General features: G+C 30.6%; 2 protein-coding genes and 1 long non-coding RNA gene across 3 annotated transcripts; 1 reads left to right on the forward strand and 2 right to left on the reverse strand.

The window, feature by feature from the left end:
• Positions 1 to 4,496: 4,496 nt before the first annotated feature.
• Positions 4,497 to 5,411, reverse strand: LOC107890730 (ethylene-responsive transcription factor ERF025-like). The gene has a single exon (NM_001326774.2). It carries the CDS (start codon positions 5,343 to 5,345, stop codon positions 4,680 to 4,682), a length of 666 nt encoding a protein of 221 aa, NP_001313703.1. The 5' UTR covers positions 5,346 to 5,411; the 3' UTR covers positions 4,497 to 4,679.
• Positions 5,412 to 8,672: 3,261 nt separating this feature from the next.
• On the reverse strand, positions 8,673 to 13,270 carry LOC121220969 (uncharacterized). The gene is made up of 3 exons (XR_005918250.1): positions 13,051 to 13,270; positions 9,970 to 10,064; positions 8,673 to 9,628 (listed from the first exon to the last, which is right to left on the reverse strand). It is a non-coding gene; the product is annotated as an uncharacterized lncRNA (long non-coding RNA).
• Positions 13,271 to 19,702: 6,432 nt separating this feature from the next.
• Positions 19,703 to 21,443, forward strand: LOC107890732 (berberine bridge enzyme-like 18). Its single transcript, XM_016815259.2, has one exon. The coding sequence runs from the start codon at positions 19,728 to 19,730 to the stop codon at positions 21,345 to 21,347; it is 1,620 nt and encodes a 539-aa protein (XP_016670748.2). The 5' UTR covers positions 19,703 to 19,727; the 3' UTR covers positions 21,348 to 21,443.
• The last annotated feature ends 5,387 nt before the right edge of the window (positions 21,444 to 26,830 follow it).

Here is a 26,830-nt window from a genome sequence, read left to right on the forward strand (position 1 = left end):
ATTTTTAGTCCTTCAATTATACTTAAATTTGAAATTTAATCCCAGCTCTTTAATTTCTAATATAATCCAATCCTATATATTTTTTCATAATTTTATTACTTAGTCCAAATAGTTAATATAGTTAAATTTTCGATTAAAATGTTATGTAGTTATATATAATTTGAATATTTTAAGGGTCATTTTTTGGGTTGGCCTTACCTTTTTTACATTATGAGACAATGGTCAAATCTCAATTTTGGCCCTTATACCATGCTAAAACTAGGATAAAATCCAAATACTTTATTTTTTGACATAATTTGGTACTTCTACTTTTATAATTTCATTAATTAGTCTAAAAGTTAATATTGTTAACTATTTCAATTACAATGTTGTCATTTTTTTAAGAACACTATTCCAAAAAAAAATTATTCTATCATGACAAGTTCGAATGCATATTTTTAAGAACAAAAATTCACATAAAGCATTTTCAACATATTTTTATTACATCATTACTAAGTAATTTTTGTTTAATTTTAAAATTTCACACCATTGAATTTAACGAAATAATTTAAAGGGGGTAATAACTGACCTAAATTCTTAATATTGAAAACTAGAGAAATTAAATTTCTAGAAAATTGAGACTAAATTTTAAATGTACGAAGTATATAGGGGCTTAGATCATATTTTAACCTTTAAATTTTTACTTCATAATTTGATACAAACAAATAATCAACTCATTTCAAAATGTCACGCCAATGGAATTTCAACAATGGCAACAAGACCTAAATTTTTAAATCCAAAAGTAGAGAGTCTAAATCTTTAAAAATAAAAATAGGAGTAGAGTATATTTTAACCTTTAAATATTTATTCTATAATTTGACACAAAAAAACAACCAACCCAACGTGAAGCATAAAAATCATACTAATTAAGATTAAAAGTTAGGACCATAATAAAAACTCGAGTTCTTGTGAATAAAACATAATGGAGATTAAAGCTTCCTAATAAAATTTTAAACTTTGGATGGAGACTTTATAATAATTTACTACCTACTAAAGCTAACTCATCGGGGTGTTCTTTTGAATGGGACGTCCAGGTTATGTTTTCAAATGGTTGAGAGTGATGTACAGGGTTTGCCCAAGTGATCGAGAGGCTGTTCATGATAATTGCTTTACTACTTTCTCTACCTTCCAGCTCTTGCCGTAAGTTAATTCGTAATATTATATTCTAGATGGGGATTGTGACACTCTAGGATGTATGTAATGATTTGTTGGAGAATTTGGTACATTCGGACCTTCTTTACTATGCTAATAGGTTACCAGAGTTTACTTTATGTGCAGCGTTGGTGCAGGGACTTTTTAGATGATTGGCTTACTGTGAATGAGCTAACCACATTCGGCATTGAACAACATCCCTTTGGCAGCTCGCTGGACACGACCTTCAAATGAGGCTTTGAAGATGCTTGTTGATGCGACATTGGATAGGCTAATAATGCTGCTGGTTTTGGGGATATATTACAGGATCGTGGAGGTAATTTTTTGGCTGCTAGGACGTGGAGATCTGATGAGGTAATTTTTAGTTCTCATAAATATACATAACTTAATTTTGACCCTTCCAAAATTAATTTCTAGGTTCGACCCTGGCCCTAGGAGGGTGCCGTTGACCTTAGAGTAGTAGTCACTGCTTTATTTTCCATCTCCCCACCTCCCTCCCTCTCTTTTCCTCTCGTCTTTCTTTTTTTTCTCTTTTCCTTTTATGTTTGCTCCGACCTTGAGATGGGGTTTCTTGCGGATGTTGGCCTGAGTGGCGGCTCCTCTTGTGAGTGTGTGTCTTCCCAAATATCCTCCAGCAGTTGACCACTGCTCTTTTGTTGGTGGGCCTCTCCTTGCCCCCAATGGTCTCATGGGTATCTCCTATGGTTGCTTTGGAGCTTTCCTCCTTTTTTTTCTCTTGGGTCTCTTCTTCCAACAAGATCTTCTCATGTACCTTGTTGTACTCCATTAATGTGTCCCTTCTGAACTTGTTGTCTTTAGTGTTAAATCTCCAAATCTTGGGGTTGAAGGTCACTGCATCTTGTGTTTAGTTTTGGTCTTGCTCTAATCTTTATTCAATTGCATGGTGATGTCCGTATCACTTTTTGGATCTCAACTCGGCTATGTCTCCTTCCTTTGAGATGTTTGGGTTGTCGGTGATACAGTTTTCTCTGGTTGCATAGGGCTTGGAGGCCATCCCTCTTCCTCCCTATAGTGTGGTAGGTTGTCTTTATCATCAAGGTCAAGGCCTGTTTGGCCCTTGTGTTTTTTATCCACGTCAGGCGACTGGAGACTTATTATTACTTTTCATTTGTAGTTAGGGGTTTGTCGTTATCCTTAGCCGTGTTATTTTCGTGGCAGCCAAACACCACCCCCTGAGATTGAGTCAAACATCAGCACGTGTATTATTATAAACCCAAAGCTCTGAACCTGGACTATCGACTTCCTTTTGACGTAATCTTCAATCGACACTTGGCTTTTCTTCTATATTTTTATTACTTTAATTAATTTATATCGTACACAATTTTTTTTATTTTTTTTTTGGTATTTTAACCATATTCTTCAATGGTATATTTTATATTGCCTAAACGTCTCTTCAAAGATATTATTGGAAATAGACTTCCATTAGTGGACACGATGTTTAAGGTGTTAATTAGTAATTTAGATTTGAGTTGTGTTGCTGTTAGATATTATTGTTCTCATACTATACTTTTATGTAATATGTTATTTATACTATTAGATCCATCAAAACTTTAAATATAAATGTGTTTGTATGCAATATTCTTTTATTTTATAAATAACTTTCTATTTTATTTAAATATTTTATTTTTTTAATATTATACTACACCCCTACATAATATTTATCATTAATATATTTATTAAAAGTTCACATTTTAATTGCAATGGTAAAATTAATTGTTTATCATGAATAGTGTTTTGGGTTTAAATATTATTATGATCAAATTTTTATTTATTATATAAAAAGAAAAAACACCCTCATAAAATATAATTTAATTTGTATATGAGTGAGTATTTTAGTAATTTCAATTAGTGTCTAGTTTACTTGTGACACTAACTCAGTAAATTAAAAACAGGTGTACTAAATTATGACACACCCATGATGTTTGTGAAAAAATTATTTAACAAATATAATTATAAAAAAGGATGAGTATTTGATATACTAGTAGTCTGTCTCTCTTTTTTTAAATATTTTACTATACCTTTGTCAACCCATTGACCCTATTTGTGGAGTCTAAAAATTCCACTTGTAGTGTACCAAATAAGTTCCCTATAAAAAGTTGATATTAATATTGAGGTTTTAGTTCAATAGTAAAATAAAAATGTGAAAATTGAAAAAGGCATGAGTTCAAATCTTCTTATGTATAAAGATATTAAATGACAAAAACACTCTCAAAATAAAATAATTTACCTTCTAAAACGTAGAAATTTCCATCTTTTTCTAATTCAACCAATGTTGTGACTTTGCGAGAATATAATTTTCCTTTGGAATTACTTTTAGGAAATGAGGTTTTTTTAATAATTATAGAAAAGTAAATGTTACTTTTGAGACTAAATTGCTTTATTATTTATTTTCATTATTTTAAAAATTATTTAATTTTAAATTTATTTTAATTTACATACTAATTAAAATACATATTGTTTTTAAGATAAATTCATTATTTGTTTTTATTAAAAAATAAATAAATAGTATTTTAAAATAAATGGATTGAATTAGATATTTGATAATATGATAGGGACTTTTACTAAAAATAGATATCATTGAAAATTGTAAGGTTAATAAAATTTGGATTTTATGTAATGGGGATGATCACAAACGTATTAATATATTAAAAGAGAGGAGTAATACATTTGTATAACACTTAAATCATCATTCTCTATCCCTCAATTAAAAAAACAAAACAAAACCAAATTGCAAGAGAATGAGCTCCCTTTCATTACATCCAAAATTCATTTGTGAGAAATATATGTTACCAAGCTTCCTTAATCATATTAAGCAAAAATAGGCATGCCCTAACTCGTTTTTCAATTAAAGGGATTAATCTATTTTTAAGGTGAAGTCGAACGCTACAAAGGATGAAGTTGCATTAAAGTTGAAAAAATGAGGGAACTTAAATTAGCATACATCCCACCAGGACATTGATTTTGAATGAAGAAACATTTTACCGTTAAAAGGATCAAAGCATCTTCTATATTTCCCATTTTTTCTTTCTTTACCGAAAGGCTGGAATCGAGCATCAAATCCCAGTCTCACAACTTTTTTCTCCAATACGCTATGAACCCAGTTATTCAACTATCAAGTAGGGCTGATAGTGTTCCCAAAATTTCCCAATTTTCTTTTGTCACCTCATGACTTTAGCTTAGAAAATTAGGCTTTTTATAGGGCATTAGGCATATAATATAAAAGGTGAGGGCTTTCTAATATTGGAAATTGGCTGGGAAATTAAGTTAGTCTCTCTTTAGTTTAATTTACCTCAAGCAAACTTTAACTAGCAATACTCAGGAATGCATACAGATACAGGGCATGACAGAAACAGCCCAAAAGAGATCAAAAAGGACAAATACCTTCACATTTGTGATCATCTCATCTACTTTTTCAATCACATTTCTTATTTTGTACTTTCTGCTATCTTAGTAAATTTAGAGCCCCTTTAAGGATAAGTCCATAGGCTTTCTATATCTGAAATCTCTGGTGAATCATCTGAAGCGAGTGAGTTGATCCTGGGAGGGGTTACGAGCATTCCTCCTGCCATGTCCACCATCAAATTGGGAAAGTTTAAAAGCTCTTCCTCGTCAATATATTCCTGACCTGAACCAGACTCCATGCAAGTGCTAAACGTCGACGCGGTACCCTCATTTTGAAGGTTGCCTTGATCCTGTTTTGATGACCCCGTATCTGGCATGGGTAGCCTGGAAGCGGCAGCACTAGCAGCAGCCGCTCGAATATCGGCTGCGGATGTAGAAGCCACTTTTGGATACGAAAGAATCATATCCGGAAAGTTCAAATCCGTGTCGGGACCTTTTAGAGCAATAGCAGCCACATCATACGCGGTGGCTGCCATTTCAGGAGTGGGGTACGTTCCGAGCCATATACGCGTGGTTTTACGCGGCTCGCGTATTTCAGATACCCATTTGCCGCTCCTGCTTCGTATTCCCCGATAACTAGAATGCCTTCCGGAACCAGGCCAGCTATATTGAACAGGGTTTGGCGTCGGGATGGAAGGTAGGTTGCTGTGATTTGGCAACTGCACAAGATCGAGCGTAGAGTCGGGGATTTGAGGGGTTGGTGGGTTCACTTCGGGGGACAAATTGGCCATATCTGTAATTCTACATTTGCGTGCATGTATGTATGCGTAGTAGGTAGAGTGAGTGAAAGAATGGTTAAGGGTTTGGAAACAGATGGGTTGGATTTTATAGGGGGTGGGGAAGCTTATAAGGCGTGGAGAAATCGCGGTCAGTTTTTGGATGCGATGGTGAGACCGAGATAGAGGTTTAACAGCCTACACGTATTGGGGGCAAAAACTTTGAAAAATGAATTAGCTGTAACTTACCTGTTCGTCCTCCCCATGTCCCCTCTAATTACATATGACTAGATTTTGGAGAATTTTTCTTTTCAATTTACAATTATGATTATAATCCTAATCCTACTCATTTTATCTAATAATTCACAAAACCAGTTATAAACAATTTCACATTATATTTTTTAAAAATTGTAATTAAATAATTCTTTTATCTAATTCACAATTTTCAAAAGTGTTTATCTAATATTTATATTTGTTATACAATTATTTCCTTATTAAAATTTATTTCAAATATATAACATTGCATATTTAAATTTGTAATGGCTATATTGCAATATTTAAAATCTGATTTATATATTCAAATTAAGCTTTATATTAATTACTTGAAAATATTTAAAAATTATCATTATTTTTATGTTGCTACTAAATTATCATATTAGTAATGAATTTGAATATTATTTAAATGCAACATTATATCTGAAATAAATATTTTATCTTAGACCAATAATAAACTAACATTTAGTAGGTTACTTGTATCATTAATAATCCTGGATGAAAACAATGGGGATTATGATATACTCCTATTTTTATTTAAGTAAATATTGAAGTTTGGTTGACATGACACAAAATGTAAGACACGTTTTTAAAAAGCATGTTCAAATCATGATAGTTGGATCCAAACAATAATAAGCATAAAAATGGTTGGAATTCATTGTAAAAAAAAAAACTTGCAAAACTTTTGTTACCATTCTCACTCTTTCTTTCTTTTTTCTCACATTCGCAAGATACTTGTGTGCTCTCAATTTCATTAATTAATTTAAGGGAATTTCTTTTCATTGTTTATGTTGTATTAATTCAATTTAAGGTAATTTCATAAATTACTTTAGGTATATTAAATTAAGTGAAACCCCAAGCTCAAACGGGCTGAATTGACGTTCTAAATGCCCAACAATGTGAACTGATAGACTGAAGCCAGACCCCATCGGTCCAACTCTAAGGTCCTTTTTTTTCTTCCTCAAATCCTGTTTTGGATTGAGTCGGGGTTAGATTTAAAGAAAATTCAATTAGTTTAAAATATATGATGATAAAAATTGTGTTAATATTTATTCTAACTTAAAAGCAATTGATAGTGCCATTAATAATAATTTGAAAATAGTATCATAATTTGTGAAATCTTTCTTGCTTCGACTTTTACATATTTGTGTATATTTATATGTATGAATTCCCGACAAATTTTCTACTTGACCTTTGGTGTTTAGCCCATTGGGCAAGAGAAATTCATGTTAATGAGATCATTTGTGAAGTATATACAATTTGATTGACATCTAGAGAAATTGGATGTCACCATAGATGAAGAGCTGTTATCACCAACGAACAAAGTACAGTCTCCTGTGCTTTCCATCCCATGTCTCGCAATTCATGTTCATATTCCAAACTTTGGCTCCAATCATATCCCATATTCCCCTACCAAAAGTCACCTCATTATTTTTTCAACCAACAATTGTGCCCATATAGGCGACTCTACAATATGTTTTTGTACAAAATTTACTAGCTCTACATTATGATCTAAGGGCAAATATATCAAATGTGATTCATCAGCCAGATTAAAACAAACAACTCCACCCTTGCAATCAACTGCAAAAAAAGTGATGTTGACAATATATAACATCATGAAGCATGCCCCCGCCATGGTAAATGTAAGTCCATTCTCTACTTGGCCTAATATAAGCCAGATGATCATAGGAACCAAACATAACCATGATTGTTTAATTGTCAGGACTCCATGTTGAGTTGGCAAAAAGTACAACCTTGCAAATGTGATAATCACAGTTTGGAACCAAAAAACTATTAGGGATGTACTTGCAAATGTGATAATCACAGTTTGGAACCAAAAAATTATTAGGGATTGGAAGTTTTAGCGGAGGAAGAATAATGTAAGTATTTGGATTGGAACTGATTTGTTTGTCGGAGACCAAATACAATGGATTGAGTAAATGAAGAGCTAAATCCTCATCCACAATGACCAACTATCCGTGGGAAGAGCCAACAAATCGATCAGCATGAGATATATGGAATTGGAGTGGAAGAAGCTTGTTATCTTTGATGCTATATAGTTAGGGAGCTTTGGAGACAACATGTAGTCGATGTTCTCCATTGCAGCACTGTGCCACGCCACCAAATCGTAAATTGTCTTGACATTGAAACTCCCTAAATAGAATTGCCTAATTTGCATCCAAATTACAAAATCAGTAGGTACAAATTTAAGAATATATATTAAATAATGCAACTCACCTGAATTCATATTTAATTATTGTAGAGAGAATTTGGTAACTTAAATTGTTAATTATGAGTTATAAATATGTATAGATATAAATTAGAAACGCGAGTAATTAGATCTTAACCCGAAACCCTATCAAATTAATATTCCCTAAAACCCAACCCTGAAATCCAAAGCCCTATTAGATCTAAAACCCTGTGAAAAACAATTTGTCCCTTTGGATCAAATATTTAATAAATAACTTTTTAAAGTTTTGAAATAGAATTTAGTTTAGAATGGCGACCACCACTCCCTCGGCTTTTTGCTAACCCTGTTCTGGTTTTGGTTATCATCCTAATGAACCTTACTCTAATTTCTCTATTTCTACTTTTCTTTTTCCTCATCATAATACCTAAATTCATCCCACTTAACCCTCTAACTTTTTCCTTTTTAATGTCTTATCAGATTTGTAATCATTCATTTGATTTTTTGCTAATATTTTTTAAACTATAATTAAGAGTCTGTTTGATTGCCAGTAAAATGTTTTCCGTAAAATGATTTCTGGAAAATGTTTTACTTTTCTGTAAAATGATTTACTGGAAAATATTTTCTGGTGTTTGATTGAATCTATGTAAAATATTTTCTACTGTTTGACAGATTTCCTGAAAATATTTTCCAGAAAAGTTATTTTTACATATATTAATATATATTAATAAATTTTTATATTTTAAATTGTTTTTACATATATTGCAATGATTTATTTATAATAATACTCAATTATTAAGCTACAATATTAATCGTTATAAATTGAAAAAAACTAATATCAAATAAATTATTTGTAATTGTGTTAAAAAACAAGTATTGAATAATTATAAATTGCTTCGAAACCACAATGAGTACTCGAAATAATATTATCAAAATACATAATTAGTAGTACACCACATAGTAACAACATTGTCCAAGTGCATAATATTACACCACATAAAAGTATCAATATCTTGATACAACATGCGGTGTCTTGATTCTTTCTCTATTTATGAAGTTTACTTGTACAAGAGATGTCTGAAAATGCGTAGAACTAGAAGAAAAAAACAAAAATCAGAAACAACGTTGTTACTTCCTCTCATAATGAATCTTTTATCAGTTGAACTGGTTCTTTGATGAAACCTTTTCCTTGGTTTTCGGAATCTTCAAAACCTTCTTCAAAACCACCATAGGCACGGTTCACAGTCCTCCTGTTCCTAGGTAACCTAGACCTCTTATATTCCGCAGGTCTCAAGTGAGGAATCTGCACATTGAGCAATACCATATACATCAGGAAGATAGAATATTATGATCAAATGAGAAAATAAACATGCTAAATATCAGTTAGCAAAGTGAAACATGATAGTAAGCAATGGAATTTAAGCTGATTTGTTTGACTTCTATGGCATAGTCCATGAACATCATAAGTAAGAATTGATGCTATGTCTGCATACGAAAGTTAAATTTTACATTTTGTTCACTCCTTCGCATCTGGAAATCATTCGTATACAAATTTGTTCTGTTTCAGGAAATATCCAGAGTTGCAGTGTAAATCATCATGCAAGTCTAAGCATACTCAGCAACCAAAGACGACTGTGCTCAATCTGATATGTGAACATTAGTTGCTCAAACAATCTCATAACAAGGGTACTAAAAAACCAGAACATTCATACCTTGAGGGTGAGCCATTTTCTGCATAGCAGTCGAAGCAATCATGATAGGCATTGAAATCTTGAATCCCAGTACAGTGGTGGTCATGTCAATCTTGCAAACATCAATAAGAATGCGGGGTCGAAACCTATCATAAAATAAATGAACCAGAATAATTAAATGAAAAGATAAAACTAAAACTACTATATAACCCACAAAGAAAAAAGATTGCCAGAAAACTTGGAAGTATGGTCAAATATGAACAATAAACACCAGAAATTAAGCAACAGGTTAAAGCAATAAAACTCCATAAGTATCAGTTTTTGGAAGGAGAAGAAGTAGAATTTATTGAAGTTGTGGAGAACCCTCCAAGCCATTTCTTCATAAACAACAAAAACACAATAGATGATATGTACAAAGTAATAGATTCAAAATCAGCAAAGAACAGCAGAAAAACCGAGTATGCAAATAATTTAAGGGAAGACATACTTCTCTTTCCACTCCCAAACTCGTTTTTCAAATTCATCTCTGCCCAGTTCTACCCTTTTTATTCCTTCAGAAGCCAACATTCTTTCCACAACCAACTGGGAAAAGAAAAGTAAAATAGGTTCAATTATATATTCCCATTCAACAGGATACAACATATATACTCATTCTCTACACAGAACATTATGTATAAAGAGGGCAGAATATAAATCAACAACAAAGATGAAAACATTATATTTACAAAAGATTACTAGAGATAATACAACCATAAAGATCAATCCTTTTTCCAGAAAACATATATCAAACATTATATCGAACACACAAACGGCCACAGAAATATTACTTTGATTACAAAGCCCATTAATCAAAGTTGAAAAAATTACAACATCAGGTGTAATACCCTGAAAATTTCTATAGTAAGGAAAGTAAGATAATATCTCTGATATAGTAAAATAAGAAAATAAAGTGCTAAAAAGGGGTAATTTTGAGTTATGGCAATATTGGGAAGTATATTATAACATATTAATTCAAGAAAGGATTAAATCGCAAAAGTGAGAAAAGTTTTGTTACCCAAAAGTAAATACTCAAAAGTTAAGGGGTTAAAGTGTAAATATGAAAAAGTTGAAAGACCAATAGTGTAAATATTTTAAGGGTGGAATAATCTAGAAACTAAGAAAAAATGGATGGATTGGGACCAAATTGAAAAAGGTGAAGAAGTTTGAGGGACTAAATCACAATTTTACCGAATTAAGTGGTGACTCAATGATGGAATTTTAAAAGATCATTAGGGGTAAAATGGCCAATTAGAAGAGAGAGAAATCTAGAAGATAATGATGATGTTGGAGATATTTTAGATTAATAAATAAATAAATATTAGTTTATTAATATTTTAATTTGATTTTTTTTAAATGATATTATTTTATTATTATTAATTTATTTAGTATATATATGTATGGAAAGAAGGATGAAAAGCCAGCCATTCCCCCCATTTTTGCATGCATTAACGTGAGAAGAAGAGGGGAAGAAAGAAAGCTTTGTTTTCTTTACAATTTGGTCCTTTCACCAAAAATCCACCATTTTCACTTAGAAATCAAAGGAATTTCCATAGCCACCAAGAGATAAAATTTACAAGGAGACTATGGGGAGCTAGAATATCAAGTTAGATTCAAGAAATAGGGGCTAGAGGAGAGAGAAAATCAAGTTAAAGATTGAAGTAAATTAAGCAAGGTAAGAACATCATGATTTCAATATATTTTTGAGTTTGATATTATTGAAAAAGTATGAGATTGATATTAATGTAGGGTTTTATTATATAAGGTTATATGTTCTTGATATGTTAGTGAAGAGAAAATAAGAGAAAGTGTTGAGAAATAGTGTAGAGAAGGAAAATAAGAGTGTTATAGACTTAGTAATCAACATTTTACACTAAAATAGTTTTGAAACAGCAGCAGTAGTCTGACTTTGAAAATCTACCAAAAATCGTATAAATTGAATTAGAGGATGAAAAAAAATATGAAATTAAAGCTTATTGAGTCTAGTTTCTCATAGAAGAAACGGTGTAAGCAATGGAATTTTAAATTATGAGATATAATAGGTTTTGTGAGATAAGATCAGAATAATTTCGTGTTCCCCTGTTCTGACTTTGGAAAATCATCAAAAATTGGAGAAAAATAATTAGAGTCTTAAATTTATATTTTTAAATCCTTAAAGAGTCTATTTTCAATAAAAACAAACGGTAACATCATTTGAATTCTGTATGAAGAGATAATTAAATTTTAGTGAAAAAGGGTCGGAACTGTCAGACAGCATAATAGGGATGATTTTAGAGAATAAACTGTACTTATTGGCTAAACCAAAAATTCTGAAAATTTTATGGTAAGAAGATATGTGAGTCTAGTTTCATATAAAATTTACGGATCTCAATTTTGAGTTCTTTGGCTTAAGATATAAATAATTTAGTGACTATGACTCAAGTGGACAGCTTTGAATGAATATAAATAAATGTGAAATTATAGATTATATTACATATAAGCATGTTATATATATAGGATGTGGAATGGAGAGGAGGAGGAGGAAAATATATAATTACTCAACTATCATGAATTTTCATTAAAAATGGCCAATTTACATGTTTTAGGTTCAGGGACTAAATTGAACAAATGTGAAACTTTAAGGGTAAATTTGTAAAAATGTCAAAAAGTGACCAAATTGCATGAAATGAATTATTTTATCATTTAAATTACTTAATTGAATGAAATATTAATTTAGATCAAGATTGGGTGGAAATTCGAGAAAAATAGAAATTTTCTAAAATGTCCCTGAATTTTGGTATTTCTGCAATTTAGCCTGATAAGTTCATATGAACTATATTTTGTATAATTTTAATTGAACTGAATGCTATTTGGTAATGAACATTATATATATGTGTGTGTTGTATTGTTGGAATTGAATTATTATTAGTAATATGTATAATTATTAGATGTTTTGAAATGATTATCGGAAGCTCGATTGGGTTGAAAGCTTGTGGGAGATATATCATATTATCTATTGGTTCTATCAGTAATTTTGGATGATTTGATTTTAGTTATAATGACTTGTATAGTTAAATTGGTTAATGTTAACTTATAAATGTTCTGATTTTGATTGGTTATAAATATGAATGCTTGATGAAATGAAATGTCTGAAAATTTATTTGTAAACTCCGGTAATGCTTTATAACCCTATTCTGGAGAAGGATACGGGTTAAGGGTGTTACATCAGGCTCAACACCTAACTTCAGCATTTTCCCCAAAACAGAAAACCCAAAATCAATTCGACCTAATTGACAAAAGCAATTAATCGAGATGCTCACAGAATAAACATCATGGGAAACGCCTAATAATTCCATCTGGCTACACATAGAAACAACAATGGCATAATGTTTCATTCTAACAATGGCTGCAAATAATTTAGTGAATTCCACAATTGAAGGCTTTGGGTACTTTTCAATCATCTTATTGAACAAACTCAAAGCATGATCAACATTATCGAAGCGGTGGTCTGTTTTTCCCTTTCCTCTAACAGGCATGGACATGAGTTTCTTACTTAGGCAGTCGATGTGGGTAGCAATGGTGTTAGAAGAAGAAGAAAAAGAGTGGAAATTAGAAAGATGGCTTCCAGCATTAACAACCGAACGAAGAATAAAAGAAGAAGGAAGCTTACCCATCATTTGAAAGCAGAAATGGCAGCGGCAGTAGCAGCCAAAAAGAAATGAAAAATAAACGGAGCATAAAAGCCAAAAAGAAATGAAAATAAACGAAGTAACCGTCGAAAAATAGAATTGCAACGTACCAGCAGCGGTTTCCAGTTCTGAACCAAAATGAAGCTTTCGAGAACGGAAATTTGAAGGAATGAAGGAAGGGAGAAGAATGGATGAAGGGAGCTTACTGGATGAAGGGAGAAGAATGCCTGAGAGCTTTAGGAAAATGTCTTACGGAGATTGAATCGGTAAGACAATTTCCCAAAAATTGTAAGGCATTTTCCCGTGTTTTGGAGTTGATTTTCCAAAAGAAAAATATTTTCCTCCAATCAAACACTGGAAAATGGGGAAAACCAATTCCGGAAAATACTTTCCCCCTATCAAACAGACCCTAATATTGTTAATATTTACCTAAATACTGTGTTAATTTTGTTAACTGTCTTTTACCTTTGTAGTCCTTTTATGTATTAATTTGATATAAAACTGATATTTAGCGCTTAAATTTGACTATTTTTTCATCTCCATTTGACGGTTTTCTACAATTTTAATCCTAAACATGGATTCTCTTAAAATACGATGGTGTAGTATTTTAAGATTATATTATGTAATTATTTTTTTAATTTTTAATAAAATTTTGAATTTTTTAAAATTATATATATAATTTTTTCAAACAATTTCATTATAGATTCTGATCATATCTATTTCTTTTTAACACAATACCTATAATTACTCATAACCCTTTTCCAACTCATAATTAGAAGGATAATACGCTTCAGTGCACTATAACACACATCCTCCTGTATTGATAACAATAACCATGCCAATCAACTAAGACTTAATCGACTATAATTTTTAAGTGAGGACATGATATAATTTAAAGTATCATGTCATCACACTTTAATAAACCTTAAAGTCAAGACCAAATTTTAAAAAAAAACTAAATTTCGAAATTAACGTGAAGGAATAGAATTTTAGGAATCAAATTAAAATAAATTAGGCTAAAATTTATTTTATCTCTATTAATTAACATTAAAAATTGGTCTCAGAAACAAGCGAACAGTACAGAACCCGAATTAAATATAAAATTAAATTTTTGGCTGAGTCAATGCTTCGTCCAAAGGAATGGAAGAATAAGGATGATAAAAATATAGTGAAAATATGAAAAGGGCGCGTGTTTTACAGATCCCTGGAGGAGCGTATGGTTTGTGTGTTTTGGAAATGTGGATCATTGTGTACAAAATCCAAGTCTCTCCTTCACCTCCCTCTCTCTTTCCCATCCACTTTAAACGCTCAACCATCTCCTGCCTCCTTTTACTCAAAAAAAGAACAATCCCCATAAACCATGGCTTAAGTGCACGTGTAGTATACGGGCAATGAACCATGGGCCTTTTCCGGCGACTCTTTTGCGTGGGAAACTAGTGTGTATGTACCGTCTAATATAGAGGCCTAGAGGGACTCCGGGGTTTTCTATTTCAATATTATTTGTCCTCTATTTTTGTTCTAATAGAAATCTTGAGAATTTATTTTTCGTGAGTACTCATTCAAATTTGTAAAATTAATGAATTTTTGGTTTTCTCATAGAGAAATTACTAAAAAGTTTTAGTTTTCATTTTGTGTCTGGTTTTAGATAAGAACTCACTCTCTTAACCAAGGGTTGAAAAATAGCAGAAAATATAATTTGATCGTAAGCTAAAAAAAATGAGATATTAGATCCAAAAGTCATACGGGACGCTCTATAGCTTTGAAACACAAATACTAAATTTGGTAATTTGGTGAGATTTATTATTATAGATACCACGACTAAAAAGTTAATCTTATGGAAAAATTTTAAAGTTTTGATAGATCGGATAAATAATTTTTCCAACAACATCATTGTTAATGGATAAATAATCAAAATGCGGAAAACGTAATACGTCTTTACGGCTTACCCTTAATTTTATTACGAGAAATTGTAATCAGGTTGCGGACTGGTTATTAAGAAAAACTCAAAGCAAAACTTGTTTGCTTGATTGGACTCAGTCTTCCCCTACAGAGCTGGAGTTCATATTGGGTAAAAAGAAAGTCAAATTACATAACACCTAGTTATGACGAATTCAACAAACCATTTTGGTTTCCTTTAATGAAATTCAACCTTTCATTTTAAAAAAAGAAAAGAAAATTTGAACAGGTATATTAAAAAAAGGTTGAACAATTCCATAGATGCTAGAGATCATAAAATAAGAAAAAAGAAGAAAACATACAAGATTATAGAATGTAAACGACTACTTTTTCTTTTTCTTTTCATGCTTTAAACTTTCTTTTGGTTATTTATGGTTTAGACTTTTTATATTTGTTATGTCAGCTTTGGTAATGAAAAGCACAACCAAGGTTATTAATTGTATTAAAAGTTTACCTATTAAAGGTATTATATTTGACGGTCAACCAGGTAACCAATGTGGCAAAGGAGATTTACGTGAATTTTTTTTCTTTTTTTTTTGGGGGGGGGGGGGTGGTGGTATGAAAAGGAAGCTAGTAGCCAATAATACAATTATTGAAGTAAGCTATCACAATCTATAGCATCCTATGCAAGTGCAACTTTAATCGAACGAGGAAGTTGGTGGAACAAGTAAAAGCCAACCGGCCTCGTAATAGCCTCCTTTGCCACACTATCCGGCACCATGTTAGTTTCATGGATTATGTGCTTCACCTCACTTACGCCCGATGATGCTGGAATCTGCTGTTTGGGAAGCAACAGCTTTAATGGAAGCAGTTGTATCACTCTCCACTAATAGTTTTTTTTATTCCCCATCTCATGCCAACCTTACTCAAAATTTACCCACCGGTAGTATAATAGAGGATATACTGACTAAACTTTAAACTCTAAACTCAAAGTTATATTAGAACTTGATTTACTCCAAAATTTATATTATTATTTTAATTTTATATGGAAATAATTAATCATTCTAAAAAGTTAAAACTTTAGACATCAATAAAATAATGTTACATCATCCATTTTTAAAGATGAAAAAGTATTATTATATTCATTTATATTTAATATTTTTCTAACTTAATTTAATATTACTTTGAAGTCATTAATTTTTTAAAATAAACAAACAAGTTTTCTTCTTTTATATTTTTTTATCATTTTTATTTTTTTTCCAAAATTTGATTTTTAGGTTTTTAAATTTGTTTTTCTTTATTTTTAATATTCTTTATTTTTTTTTTTATTTTTTATACAGAACTACCCATAATTTCTCCTAACCATTAAATAGGAGAATAAATGGGTTTCAACACACTCAAACCCACATTCTCCTCCAATGCCAACCAAATTAAGACTCAATCGACTTCTTATAATTTTTTATTTGTTCTTTTAATTTTTAATTATTTATTTCAGATTTTTCAACTTTTTTCCTTATGGTTTTCTCTACCGTACAGTGTTAATGTATTTCCCTTTATTTATAATTTTAATTATTTTAATTAATTAAATTAAAATTAAATTAAGTTAGAGAAATATTACATATAAAGGAGTGCATAATAATATTTTATCTTTAAAAATTAATGATACTTAAAAAATTTAGTTTTTAAGATGATTCTAATATAAATTATTCTCATTTTATATGAATATTTATATATTTTTATGATTAAATTTAAATAAAAATATTTTTGAAATCATTTTGTTTAAACTCGGGATCTTGTCCATCCATGAACAACCTAATAAAAAAATGTCAATTTTAGTAATTTTTAATAAATAAGTTATGTATATCTCCAATGAATTTTAAAAGAATCATTAATAGCGCTAATTGTATCTAATATTTATGAACAGGAGTGGCGTAAGTTGGATCCATGTAGAGTTATTTCTTGAAGTAAACGCTCCAAATATTCTTAGTTCATGCTTCATACCAACCCCAAAGTTATTATAAAAATTGTTGTTGGCTGGGTTATGTAGTTTCCAATACATTCCATTTAATTACGCGCAAATATTCTTATTACAACATTTATTATATATGATGTGATTTACTTTAACGAAGGTTCTCTTTCAAAAATATTTAATGATTGGCACTATGATTTGAAGTGTGAAAATTTATATGATTTTTAATAGCTTTAACGGTGATCGCTTGATCGAATAGAGTGAAATTAAAAAAAATTAAATATATCAAATTAAAATCCTGTTATGGTATAATTAATTTTATGTTAGATCACATAAATTTAAAACCATATATACTTGAATCATTAATTAATTTATCGATTTGAGTTTGCATGTGTTTTAGTTGTTTTCTATCAAGATTAATTCACTAATTAATCAATATTTAGTTTTAATTTATAAAATCATTTTCATAAATGTATTTAAAGAATAATTGGATTAACCAATCATTTATTGTTACTAAAAATTTTGGATTTTGGTGTTTATGTGAGAATATTCGAATTATTGACTTTTCTGTTATAATTTATATTTATTTCTCACTCTTTCCCTGACGTATCCCTTCATTTGAATAGGTTGTTGGATTTTTCTTTATTTTTTTTAATTGAATTGAACTGGGGTGTTAATTTCAGTATAGATATAATGTGTTATTAAAACGCGTGCATGGGGAAGTCTTTGTATATTAATTAGGTAATAAAATTAATATTTACGAGATAAAAATGTTATTTATTGATTAAATTTTTTTTCTCAGGATACACTCACGATAAAAACATCCTACACGTATACACTAGGTTTAAAAAAAGTTGTTCAAATAAAAATTGATCACTATTTCTTTGAAAGTTGGTGCATGAGTAATCACCGAACCAATAACAAGAGTTTAATTTAAATTATTTGTTAATATAAACTTATTTAATTTGTATAATTAATTCTAATTTTAAATGAATTGAATTATATGTCGTGCAATAGAATTAAATTGTTAAGGAATTTTTAATTATTTTGTGATATCTTGAAGATACGTGTTATTGGCATTGTCGGATTTATAATTAAACCCTTTTTAAATTTAATTAGTTTATGTTTTACTTGCTAATGCCCTTGCATGAAGCTTTAATTTATTGTAATTTTGATTTTATTTGAGTTGAATTCTAACATATATGTCGTGCAATAGAATTAAATTGTTTTTTTATTTTTAACTCTTCAGTAGAATTTTTAAATTTTAATTACATTTCTTTAAAGTTAGATTGGTTAGCTTTTTAAAACAACTGTAAATTAACTTATTTAAATATACTACTAAAATAATAAAGTAATTAAAAAAACAAAATAAATTAAAATTTAAATCATTTAATTCATAACAAATATATAAAAATTAATTCAAAATAATGAAACAATTATTAAATCATAATCAATTTAATAAATTAAAAACACTTTGTTATGCATGATAGTTTTAAAAACATATAAAAAATAAAAACTTGGGTTGTGCTAATGGATTCAATAATCAATTTGAGATAAAAAATATTAAACATATATATTATTTTGTTTAAATTTCTTAATGATTTAATTTGTAAAATGTTAAATTAATAAAAAATATTTAATATATACAACTATCCTATGCATCAAACGGAAATGCAAATTAGTTTTTGTATAATATAAGTCACTAATTTATTAAATTTTATATAAATATATATATATAAATTGTCAAATTTAATTTCTAAAACAAATCCTCCTAGAAAATGCGATACTTTATATTGTTCTCCAAATCCTAAACCGAAACCCATTGCACTTAGTTATGGTTTACTAATGTGTATGAGAAATGTTAAAAAGGGAATTGAGTAATTAAATTTCTTTTGTTTAAATTCCATCTAAAAAGTTCTTAATGATTTCATTTAATAGCTATAAAATAAAAAGCAATATTTTTTATTTAATTATAATATATATTTTAAAATATTTATAAAAATTAAAATTTTTTTGTCAAAAAAAATAATAATTACAATCACTAGCATTTTTTAACCTTACTTATAATAAATATATAATCATGTTGGTGACCTTCCATCTAACCAATTCACTTCTTGTCATTCGAAAGATTTCATCATTGTTTATACTAAAACTGAAAACGATTTGGTGGAAGAAAAATCAGCAACATGGTATAAATTAAGCAATTGTAAGAAACTGGCAATTAATTAATTTTTAATAGATTTTATAGACTTGCACGGTAGAGTTTACAACTACAAACATTAATATATTAATATAATTTCTTTACATATTACAATTTGTTAATTTTATATAAATTTATATTAATCTTACTACAAATACAAAAAGTCAAACCACTTTTTTATACAAACTTGATACTCTGCCTTTAAAAAAAAGTCAAGCTTAATCTTTCTTTTTTTATTTTTAAAGTCAAACTTAATTTTTTGATACAGAAGGTCAAACTTAGTTTTTGATTCTTTAATTTAAAGAAAATTGCTTGCACAACATTCTGTTAAGCAAATTGCTATACTATAAGAAATTTTTTTATTTGACCGTAAGAGTAGACGAAATGATAGATATACTAATGGGTCGGTCATGCTCTATAAATAAGGTCACCAAGTGTTAACACATTCCCATGCTCACAACCAGCTCAAGAACGTGATGAAGTTCCCTCAGTTTTCTATGCTTCCATTTCTTATGGTGGTTGTGATGTTGTCCCTGAGTGGGACAACTTTATCTCATCCTCACTGGGATTTCCTTCATTGCCTTTCTCTTCGTTTAGCAAACTATTCTACCATTTCCAAGGTTATTTACGTGCAAAATAATCCCTCCTATTCATCTGTTTTGAATGCTTCTATTCACAATACTAGGTTCTCTACACCAGCTACTCCTAAACCCTTTGCCATTATTACACCACTTAAAACATCCCATGTCCGATCAACACTTTACTGTTCCAAAAAACATGGGTTCCAGCTTAGGATTCGTAGTGGTGGTCATGATGTTGAGGGTCTTTCTTATGTTTCTGAAGTTCCATTTGTCATCCTTGATCTGCTCAACTTTCGAGCAATTAAAGTTGACACAAAGAATGAAGTTGCCTGGGTTCAATCTGGTGCAACTCTAGGTGAATTGTATTACGCAATTGCTGCAAAGACTAATACTCTCGCCTTCCCTGCTGGTATGTGCCACACTGTGGGCGCTGGTGGGCATTTTAGTGGGGGAGGATATGGCACATTGTTCCGCAAATACGGTCTTGCTGCTGATAATATAATTGACGCTCGAATGATTGATGTTAATGGAAGGATTCTTGATCGAAAATCCATGGGAGAAGATGTCTTTTGGGCCATCCGAGGAGGCGGAGGAAATACCTTCGGGATTGTTCTTGCTTGGAAAATAAAGTTAGTCCCCGTTCCAGCTGTTGTAACTGTGTTTACTGTCAACAAGAACTTGGAACAAAATGCAACCAAAATCTTTCATCGATGGCAGTACATTGCTCACAAGCTTCCTGATGATTTATTTATGAATGTTTGGATAACGAAGGTGAATTCCAGTCAAGTAGGGATGAAAACAGTTCAAGCTACTTTTAGAGGGATGTTGCTTGGTGGGGTTGATGAGCTGATCGCATTGATCCAAGACAAGTTTCCAGAGCTGGGACTTGCCGAAGAGAATTGCAACGAAATGAGTTGGATTGAATCCGTTCTTTACTTCGGCGGACTTCCATTACAATCTGTGGATATTTTGCTTGATAAAAATGCTCTTCCAACATTAAGTTTGAAAGCCAAATCAGACTACGTCAAGGAACCGATCCCCGAAAGTGGAATCGAGGGGCTCATGTCCATGTTTCTTGAGGAAGAAGCTGACAATGCTGTAGCGATGATACCGGCTTTCGGAGGGAAAATGGATGATATCCCAGAAAATGAACTACCTTACCCACATAGAGCAGGCAACTTGTTCGAAGCCACGTACATTGTGCAATGGACAAAAGAAGAAAATGCAGAATCTGGAAAATACATAAGCTGGAGTCGAAGACTTTACAGTTATATGACCCCATATGTTTCAAAATCTCCAAGAGAAGCATATGTTAATTACAGGGATTTGGATCTTGGAATTAACAACAATGACTACACAAGTTACGAACAAGCCAACATTTGGGGTTTTAAATATTTCAAGAATAACTTCAAAAGATTGGTGCAAGTAAAGACCAAAGTTGATCCAATGAATTTCTTCAGAAATGAGCAAAGCATTCCTCCTCTTTTGTCTCCATGGAAAAAGAAAGGTAATTAGGATTGATGAGTTTAGAGTCTTTTGTTAATGATGAATAAGGATTTCGATAGAATGTAGTATTATATTGAAAATAAAATATATCCTCTCTTTTTTTTTATCACTGTATCTGTAATTTAATGCAAAATCCACTAATTAAATCATAATTTCACCTTCGTTTTACAAGTTTTTGTTTCATCATATAATATTTTTGGCTTAAACAAATTAACATTTTCATATCATAGATTTTATTTGGTAAAGATTCAATTAATTATATATAAATATACCTTTGATAACAAAAAAAAATATTTCACCAAATTAATATATATTATATTTATCGAATTAATAATATATTTATGGTGTTAATGTTAGGGCTTTTCCCTACTTTTGTAATTCTGATTAAAATTTGTAATGTACCAAAACATTAGTGTATTAACCTATATTATATAGCCATACTTTTTGGCAAGTAATGCAATAAAATTTGATTTGTGAGAGGGGGTTTGAAGAATTAATATATAGAAAGCATGTGGGTCTTGTAAAACCCCAGCAGCAGATTATGGCTCCCTTGATTCCCTAGTTGGTCAGTTTTTAATATATAAATTCAATACCCATCCATTCATTTTTTAAAGGTAAATATTCCTAACTTACCTCTGTACCCTTATAAAACAAAAAAAGGCAAATAAATGACGTTTAGAATTCTAGAATAACTGAAGCAAAGCTGTTGGTAAAACGTATACGCAATACAATTTTGTAATTACCAGTGTGGAGCATGCGTTTTGCTGCATGAAATATTATCAAAATAAATGTGAATTATGCTTTCTCTAAAGTCAATGTAAAATGAGAATACCATAGCTTGGTCCAAATGGCAAAGAATTGAGATGTCTATTCATATTCTATTGATAGTTGTGACAACTATCAAAACCCACTGCCGAAGAGTTCCTATGCCATGAACAAAGAATTAGACTAATTAGGTTATTAAAAGTTTGATAGCTTAATTTCCATTCTTTGATAAGGATGGTATAACTACTGCACTAATTCATAGTCTTATTGATTATTGTAATTTACTGATATTTCTAGAATCATTAACACGATGTTATTTTAAATCGTAAAAATTAACAGTTTTTTAATCGACGCTTCTTATTAAAAAGTGGTTAAGTCAAAAGTAAAAGGCAAACGTAAAAGAAGTGCATGTGAAAAGCCGGCAGCCTTTGCCCTTTATTTGGAAAAGAGGTAGGAAGAAGAGGAGTCTCACCTCTAATTACCCACTCCTTTATCATTCAATAAGAGTGATATAATTGGTTTTTGGTAATTTTCCTCAGATGTGATACTAATTCATTTGATGGATAGCAACACATGTACAAACTTAATTGGTTAATCGAGTGTAAATTTTTTTTTTTTTTTTATTTTTTTGCAGAGGGTCCTTATGGGCATGTTAAGAACTACCGGCGCCGGCCACTCTGTCCAGCAAATGTTATTTTTAATCATTAGAATAAAACTTTAGCTTGTAAACCCCAGAGAAGTGTCTCTACTATTTCCTCTTCAATCTGACTTTTTCAACATTACTTCTAGCTCAATTTCAACAACACCCACAAAATAATCAACCTTTTTTTTTCCTCTCTTTTTTCTTCTGCTGAAGGTTAAAGCTATTCTATTCTAGTCCATATTTAGAGCTGTTCCTTCAAGTAAACGCAACAAATGTTGTTACCAATCTAAAGGTCGCTGCCAATTTTATAAAAAAAAAATTAAATTTGTTGCTCACAGGGTTAAGTAGTTTTGAATACATTCATCTAACATTATTTTATTTAAATTTAATCCGTTCATATTTTTATTAATTTAATTTTTACTCTTTTTTTACTTAAATTTAACTATTAATTTTTAAAAAATAGTTTTTTAAAGAGAAATGTGGACTAAAACAATATTAATCTTTTAACGAACGAGGTAATTTATGTATATTTCATGTTGACACGATATTATTTACCTTATACGTCGTATATACACAAATAATTTAAGATGAGATAAGAGGGGGAGGAAAAGAGAGCAATTATTCTTATTAACCAAACACCGATCATGATATAAAAGGTCTGAATACAAGCATAAATGACACACATATCCAACCACATTACATGAGCAAATAGCTCAACCAAATCAAGGGGGCCTGCAACATTGGCAAGCCTTGCGCCGCATATCTCAACCAAATAGCAACCGAAAGTGGAGCTGCAAATAGACAAAACCAATAAACCAGCTTCTCACTTTTCACGATCAATCCAGGAAAAAGCATTCATCCACCCTTGTTCCAAACGGAGGACAAAAATAGAAAGCACAAGAGAAAAGATTGATGATAATAGAACCTCGCCCCTCCCCACAAATACGCCACACTGAAAATATCACACTTTAAATCCCAATTCAGATGCGCACCAAGAGCAGAACAGCTAAGAGTCACCTGCAAAAAGACCAATCAACACGCATGATGCACCAGCACATCACTAAAGCAGTAAGTGACAGACAAATCTCTGAAGCCAGCATCCAAGGGAGGCTTATTACCGCCACCATCAGGAGGACGAGACGATGACGCCTTGGAACCCTGAAGGAGCTCATCATGGTCAGCTTGAGGCATTTTGGGTTCACCTGCTGTATCGACATTGAGGTCTATATTCTGTCTCCTCAAATGAAACCACAGTATGTCCGTCTTTATCCAGCGATGACTGCAGTTTTTTAACTGTAAAAACTGGCAGATTGGACTCTTTTGAATAAGCCTTAGCTACCGGGCCCCCAGAATTGAATTTAGCCTTGTCCGGCCCATGCTCCGAGCTTCCCCTCTTCTCTTCTGTTGGGTTTACGGGTTTGACGTGCAGAGCCCAAAGAGAAACCGCCAAAATTATCAAAGCTGGCCCCGTTAACCTCTTTAACTACAGCAGAATCCTCCTCTAAGTTAGCCAATATATCAAATTTTAATCTCCCTCGATTGCTCCCCTGGTTTTCTGTGACAGAGTTGTCTCCTTTCCATGTTTGTTTCCGTGACGTACGTTGCACCACCATCCAGTCCACATACTTCTCCTTCTCTACCGGCGACACCGTCCTCGGTTGTTCTGGTTGGTTCTCTAATGGGTTATTGCGTTGTGATTCATTCCTAGGAGTAAACGAGCATCCTTCATTAACATGGCTATATCTCCCACAACTAAAGCAAATTATTGGGAGTGATTCATATTCAACCCTTTGAAGGGAATCATCAATCTATATCTCCAAAATTAACAGCTTGTTGATATTAATATTAACCGCTATACGACCAAATCTATTTTAAGAATCATTATTCATGTTCTTTTAATTGTCTCACCTATAACTTTTGTTTTTCTTATACAAGGCACCTGACAAGCTGAGTAGTCTAATCCATGCTACTACATTCGATAGGTACAACTAAAGCATGTTAAAGTTGGAAGTCCACCCAGGGATCTTTTGACAAGGTGATCAAAAAATCATTCTCAATGCTAAACTTGACTAAAAAAAAACCATTGTCAATATTTATAAGATGAATTGATTGTTGTAGTTTTTATAAATGAATTTGATTGCACAAATCATTTAGACCAATCTTTTTCCCTAACAGCTTCACGACCATTGTCCTTGCCATACTCAACTTAATCAAATTATGGATTCTTTCAGAAAACTTGATAGAGGAGACTCCATCAACTATCCCTGTTGTAAAATCCCCCTAAAAAGCAATATCCTCATCATCGCCAGCCACGCCATTCCCTTTTAAACCTTAACCATTATTCATTAGCCAATCCTTAAAAGACATAGCCCCCTAATGGGATTAAAATCCATAAGGTCACCCAAGTCATGAGGCGATTGTCCCTTCTTCGTAACTCTACCACAATTGTTGGCACCCAAAGAGGAAGAGGGAGGAACGTTCATTGCTAACTATCAGATTTTTTTGTGTAAAGTAAAATATGCTTAGTTACTCTAACCAACTTTTATTATGCATGATCAAGTTTAATTTATTACTAATTTATAAAATCATTTTCATATTTACATTTTAAGCTTAAATTCATTTAATGAAGGATTGGATTATCATAGAAGTAAGAAAACATGAACTATGATGCGCAAAAGAAAACATCTACAGTTATTAAAAATTTTGAATTTCGGTGTTGTATGAGAAAATTTATTTAAGAAGTAAATTAGTAGAATTTATTTAGGATTTTATGTCGATTTTTACAATATTTAAAGAAATATGTTGGTTTTGGAGAGAGAAAAACAGAAAACGGGAAATCAGCATAATGTTGTAGGACACATTTTTTGAAAAAGCCTTTCACAAAACACTTTTTTTTTTTGCATCAACTCCTTTTATTAGATAGTTAAATGTTAATGATTTTTTCCTTGAGTCCAAAGTTTGATTTCTCTCCTAATAACATTTGTATTTTTTTATTTCATATTGTTTTAAACTTTGTTTTAATTTTAACTAATGTTTTTAATGCATCGACTTCTTTAGTTATATAGTTAAAAAATAGTGATTTTATCCTTAAGTTCCAAGTCTGATTCATCTTTTAAGTACATTTATATTTTTTTATCTCATGTTGTTTCACACCTTTTTTATTTTTAATTAATGTTTTTAAGTAATAAATATATTATTTTCGAAGTTTTTTTATTTCTATTTTAATTCATAACTCTTTTATTTATAAAATCAAATTATTATTTCAAATATTTTTAATAGAACAATATATATAAACAATTATTTTATTTATAAATAAAAAAGTAATTAAAAGGTTGAATTAAAAATAAAAAATTTGAGAATAAAATATTTATTAATTAAAAATAAAAAATAAAAAATAAAAATATGCTTAGAAGAAAAATCGAATCTAGGACTCAAGGATAAAAATAATATTATTTAATCATCTAACCAACATAGCTAATACATTAAAAAGTTAATTAAAAATTAAAAAAAAAGTTTAAATCAAAATAAACTAAAAAATACAAATGTGAGTGAGAGAGGAATTGAACCTGAAATGCAAGAACAAAATCGCTAACATCTAATCATCTAACTAAAGAAATTGATGCATTAATAGAAAACATGTTTCGTAGAAAGCGTTTTCAGAAAGTGCATCCTGCTTTCAGTTGAAAGCTCTCAAGTTAGACGTATTTTTTAATTCTCTCTCCAAAATTAACCTATTTCTTTAAATATGAAAAAAAATCTATTTCTCTAAATATATTTTTTATCTAATTTACCCTAACTTTTGAGACTATTTATTTTATTTATATTTATTCATCTCTAAATAATTCAAGAGAGTATAAAATATTTGCTTTCTCCGTCTTCTTTTGGAATAACGATCCGTTGTGAAGCAAGAGAAGCAAACTAATTAGGCTTTTTTACATGAATAATATAGAATAAATTAATATATACAAAAATAGGATAACATGAATAATATTTACGAGAATCGGCAAAATATACAATAAAATACGGGTGTCGCGTGACCAACCGGCAACTCCACTTTATTTCTAATAAAAAACTCTTTTTTTTT

Source organism: Gossypium hirsutum, chromosome D09 (genome assembly GCF_007990345.1).
Source record: "Gossypium hirsutum isolate 1008001.06 chromosome D09, Gossypium_hirsutum_v2.1, whole genome shotgun sequence".
Taxonomy (NCBI): Eukaryota; Viridiplantae; Streptophyta; class Magnoliopsida; order Malvales; family Malvaceae; genus Gossypium; species Gossypium hirsutum.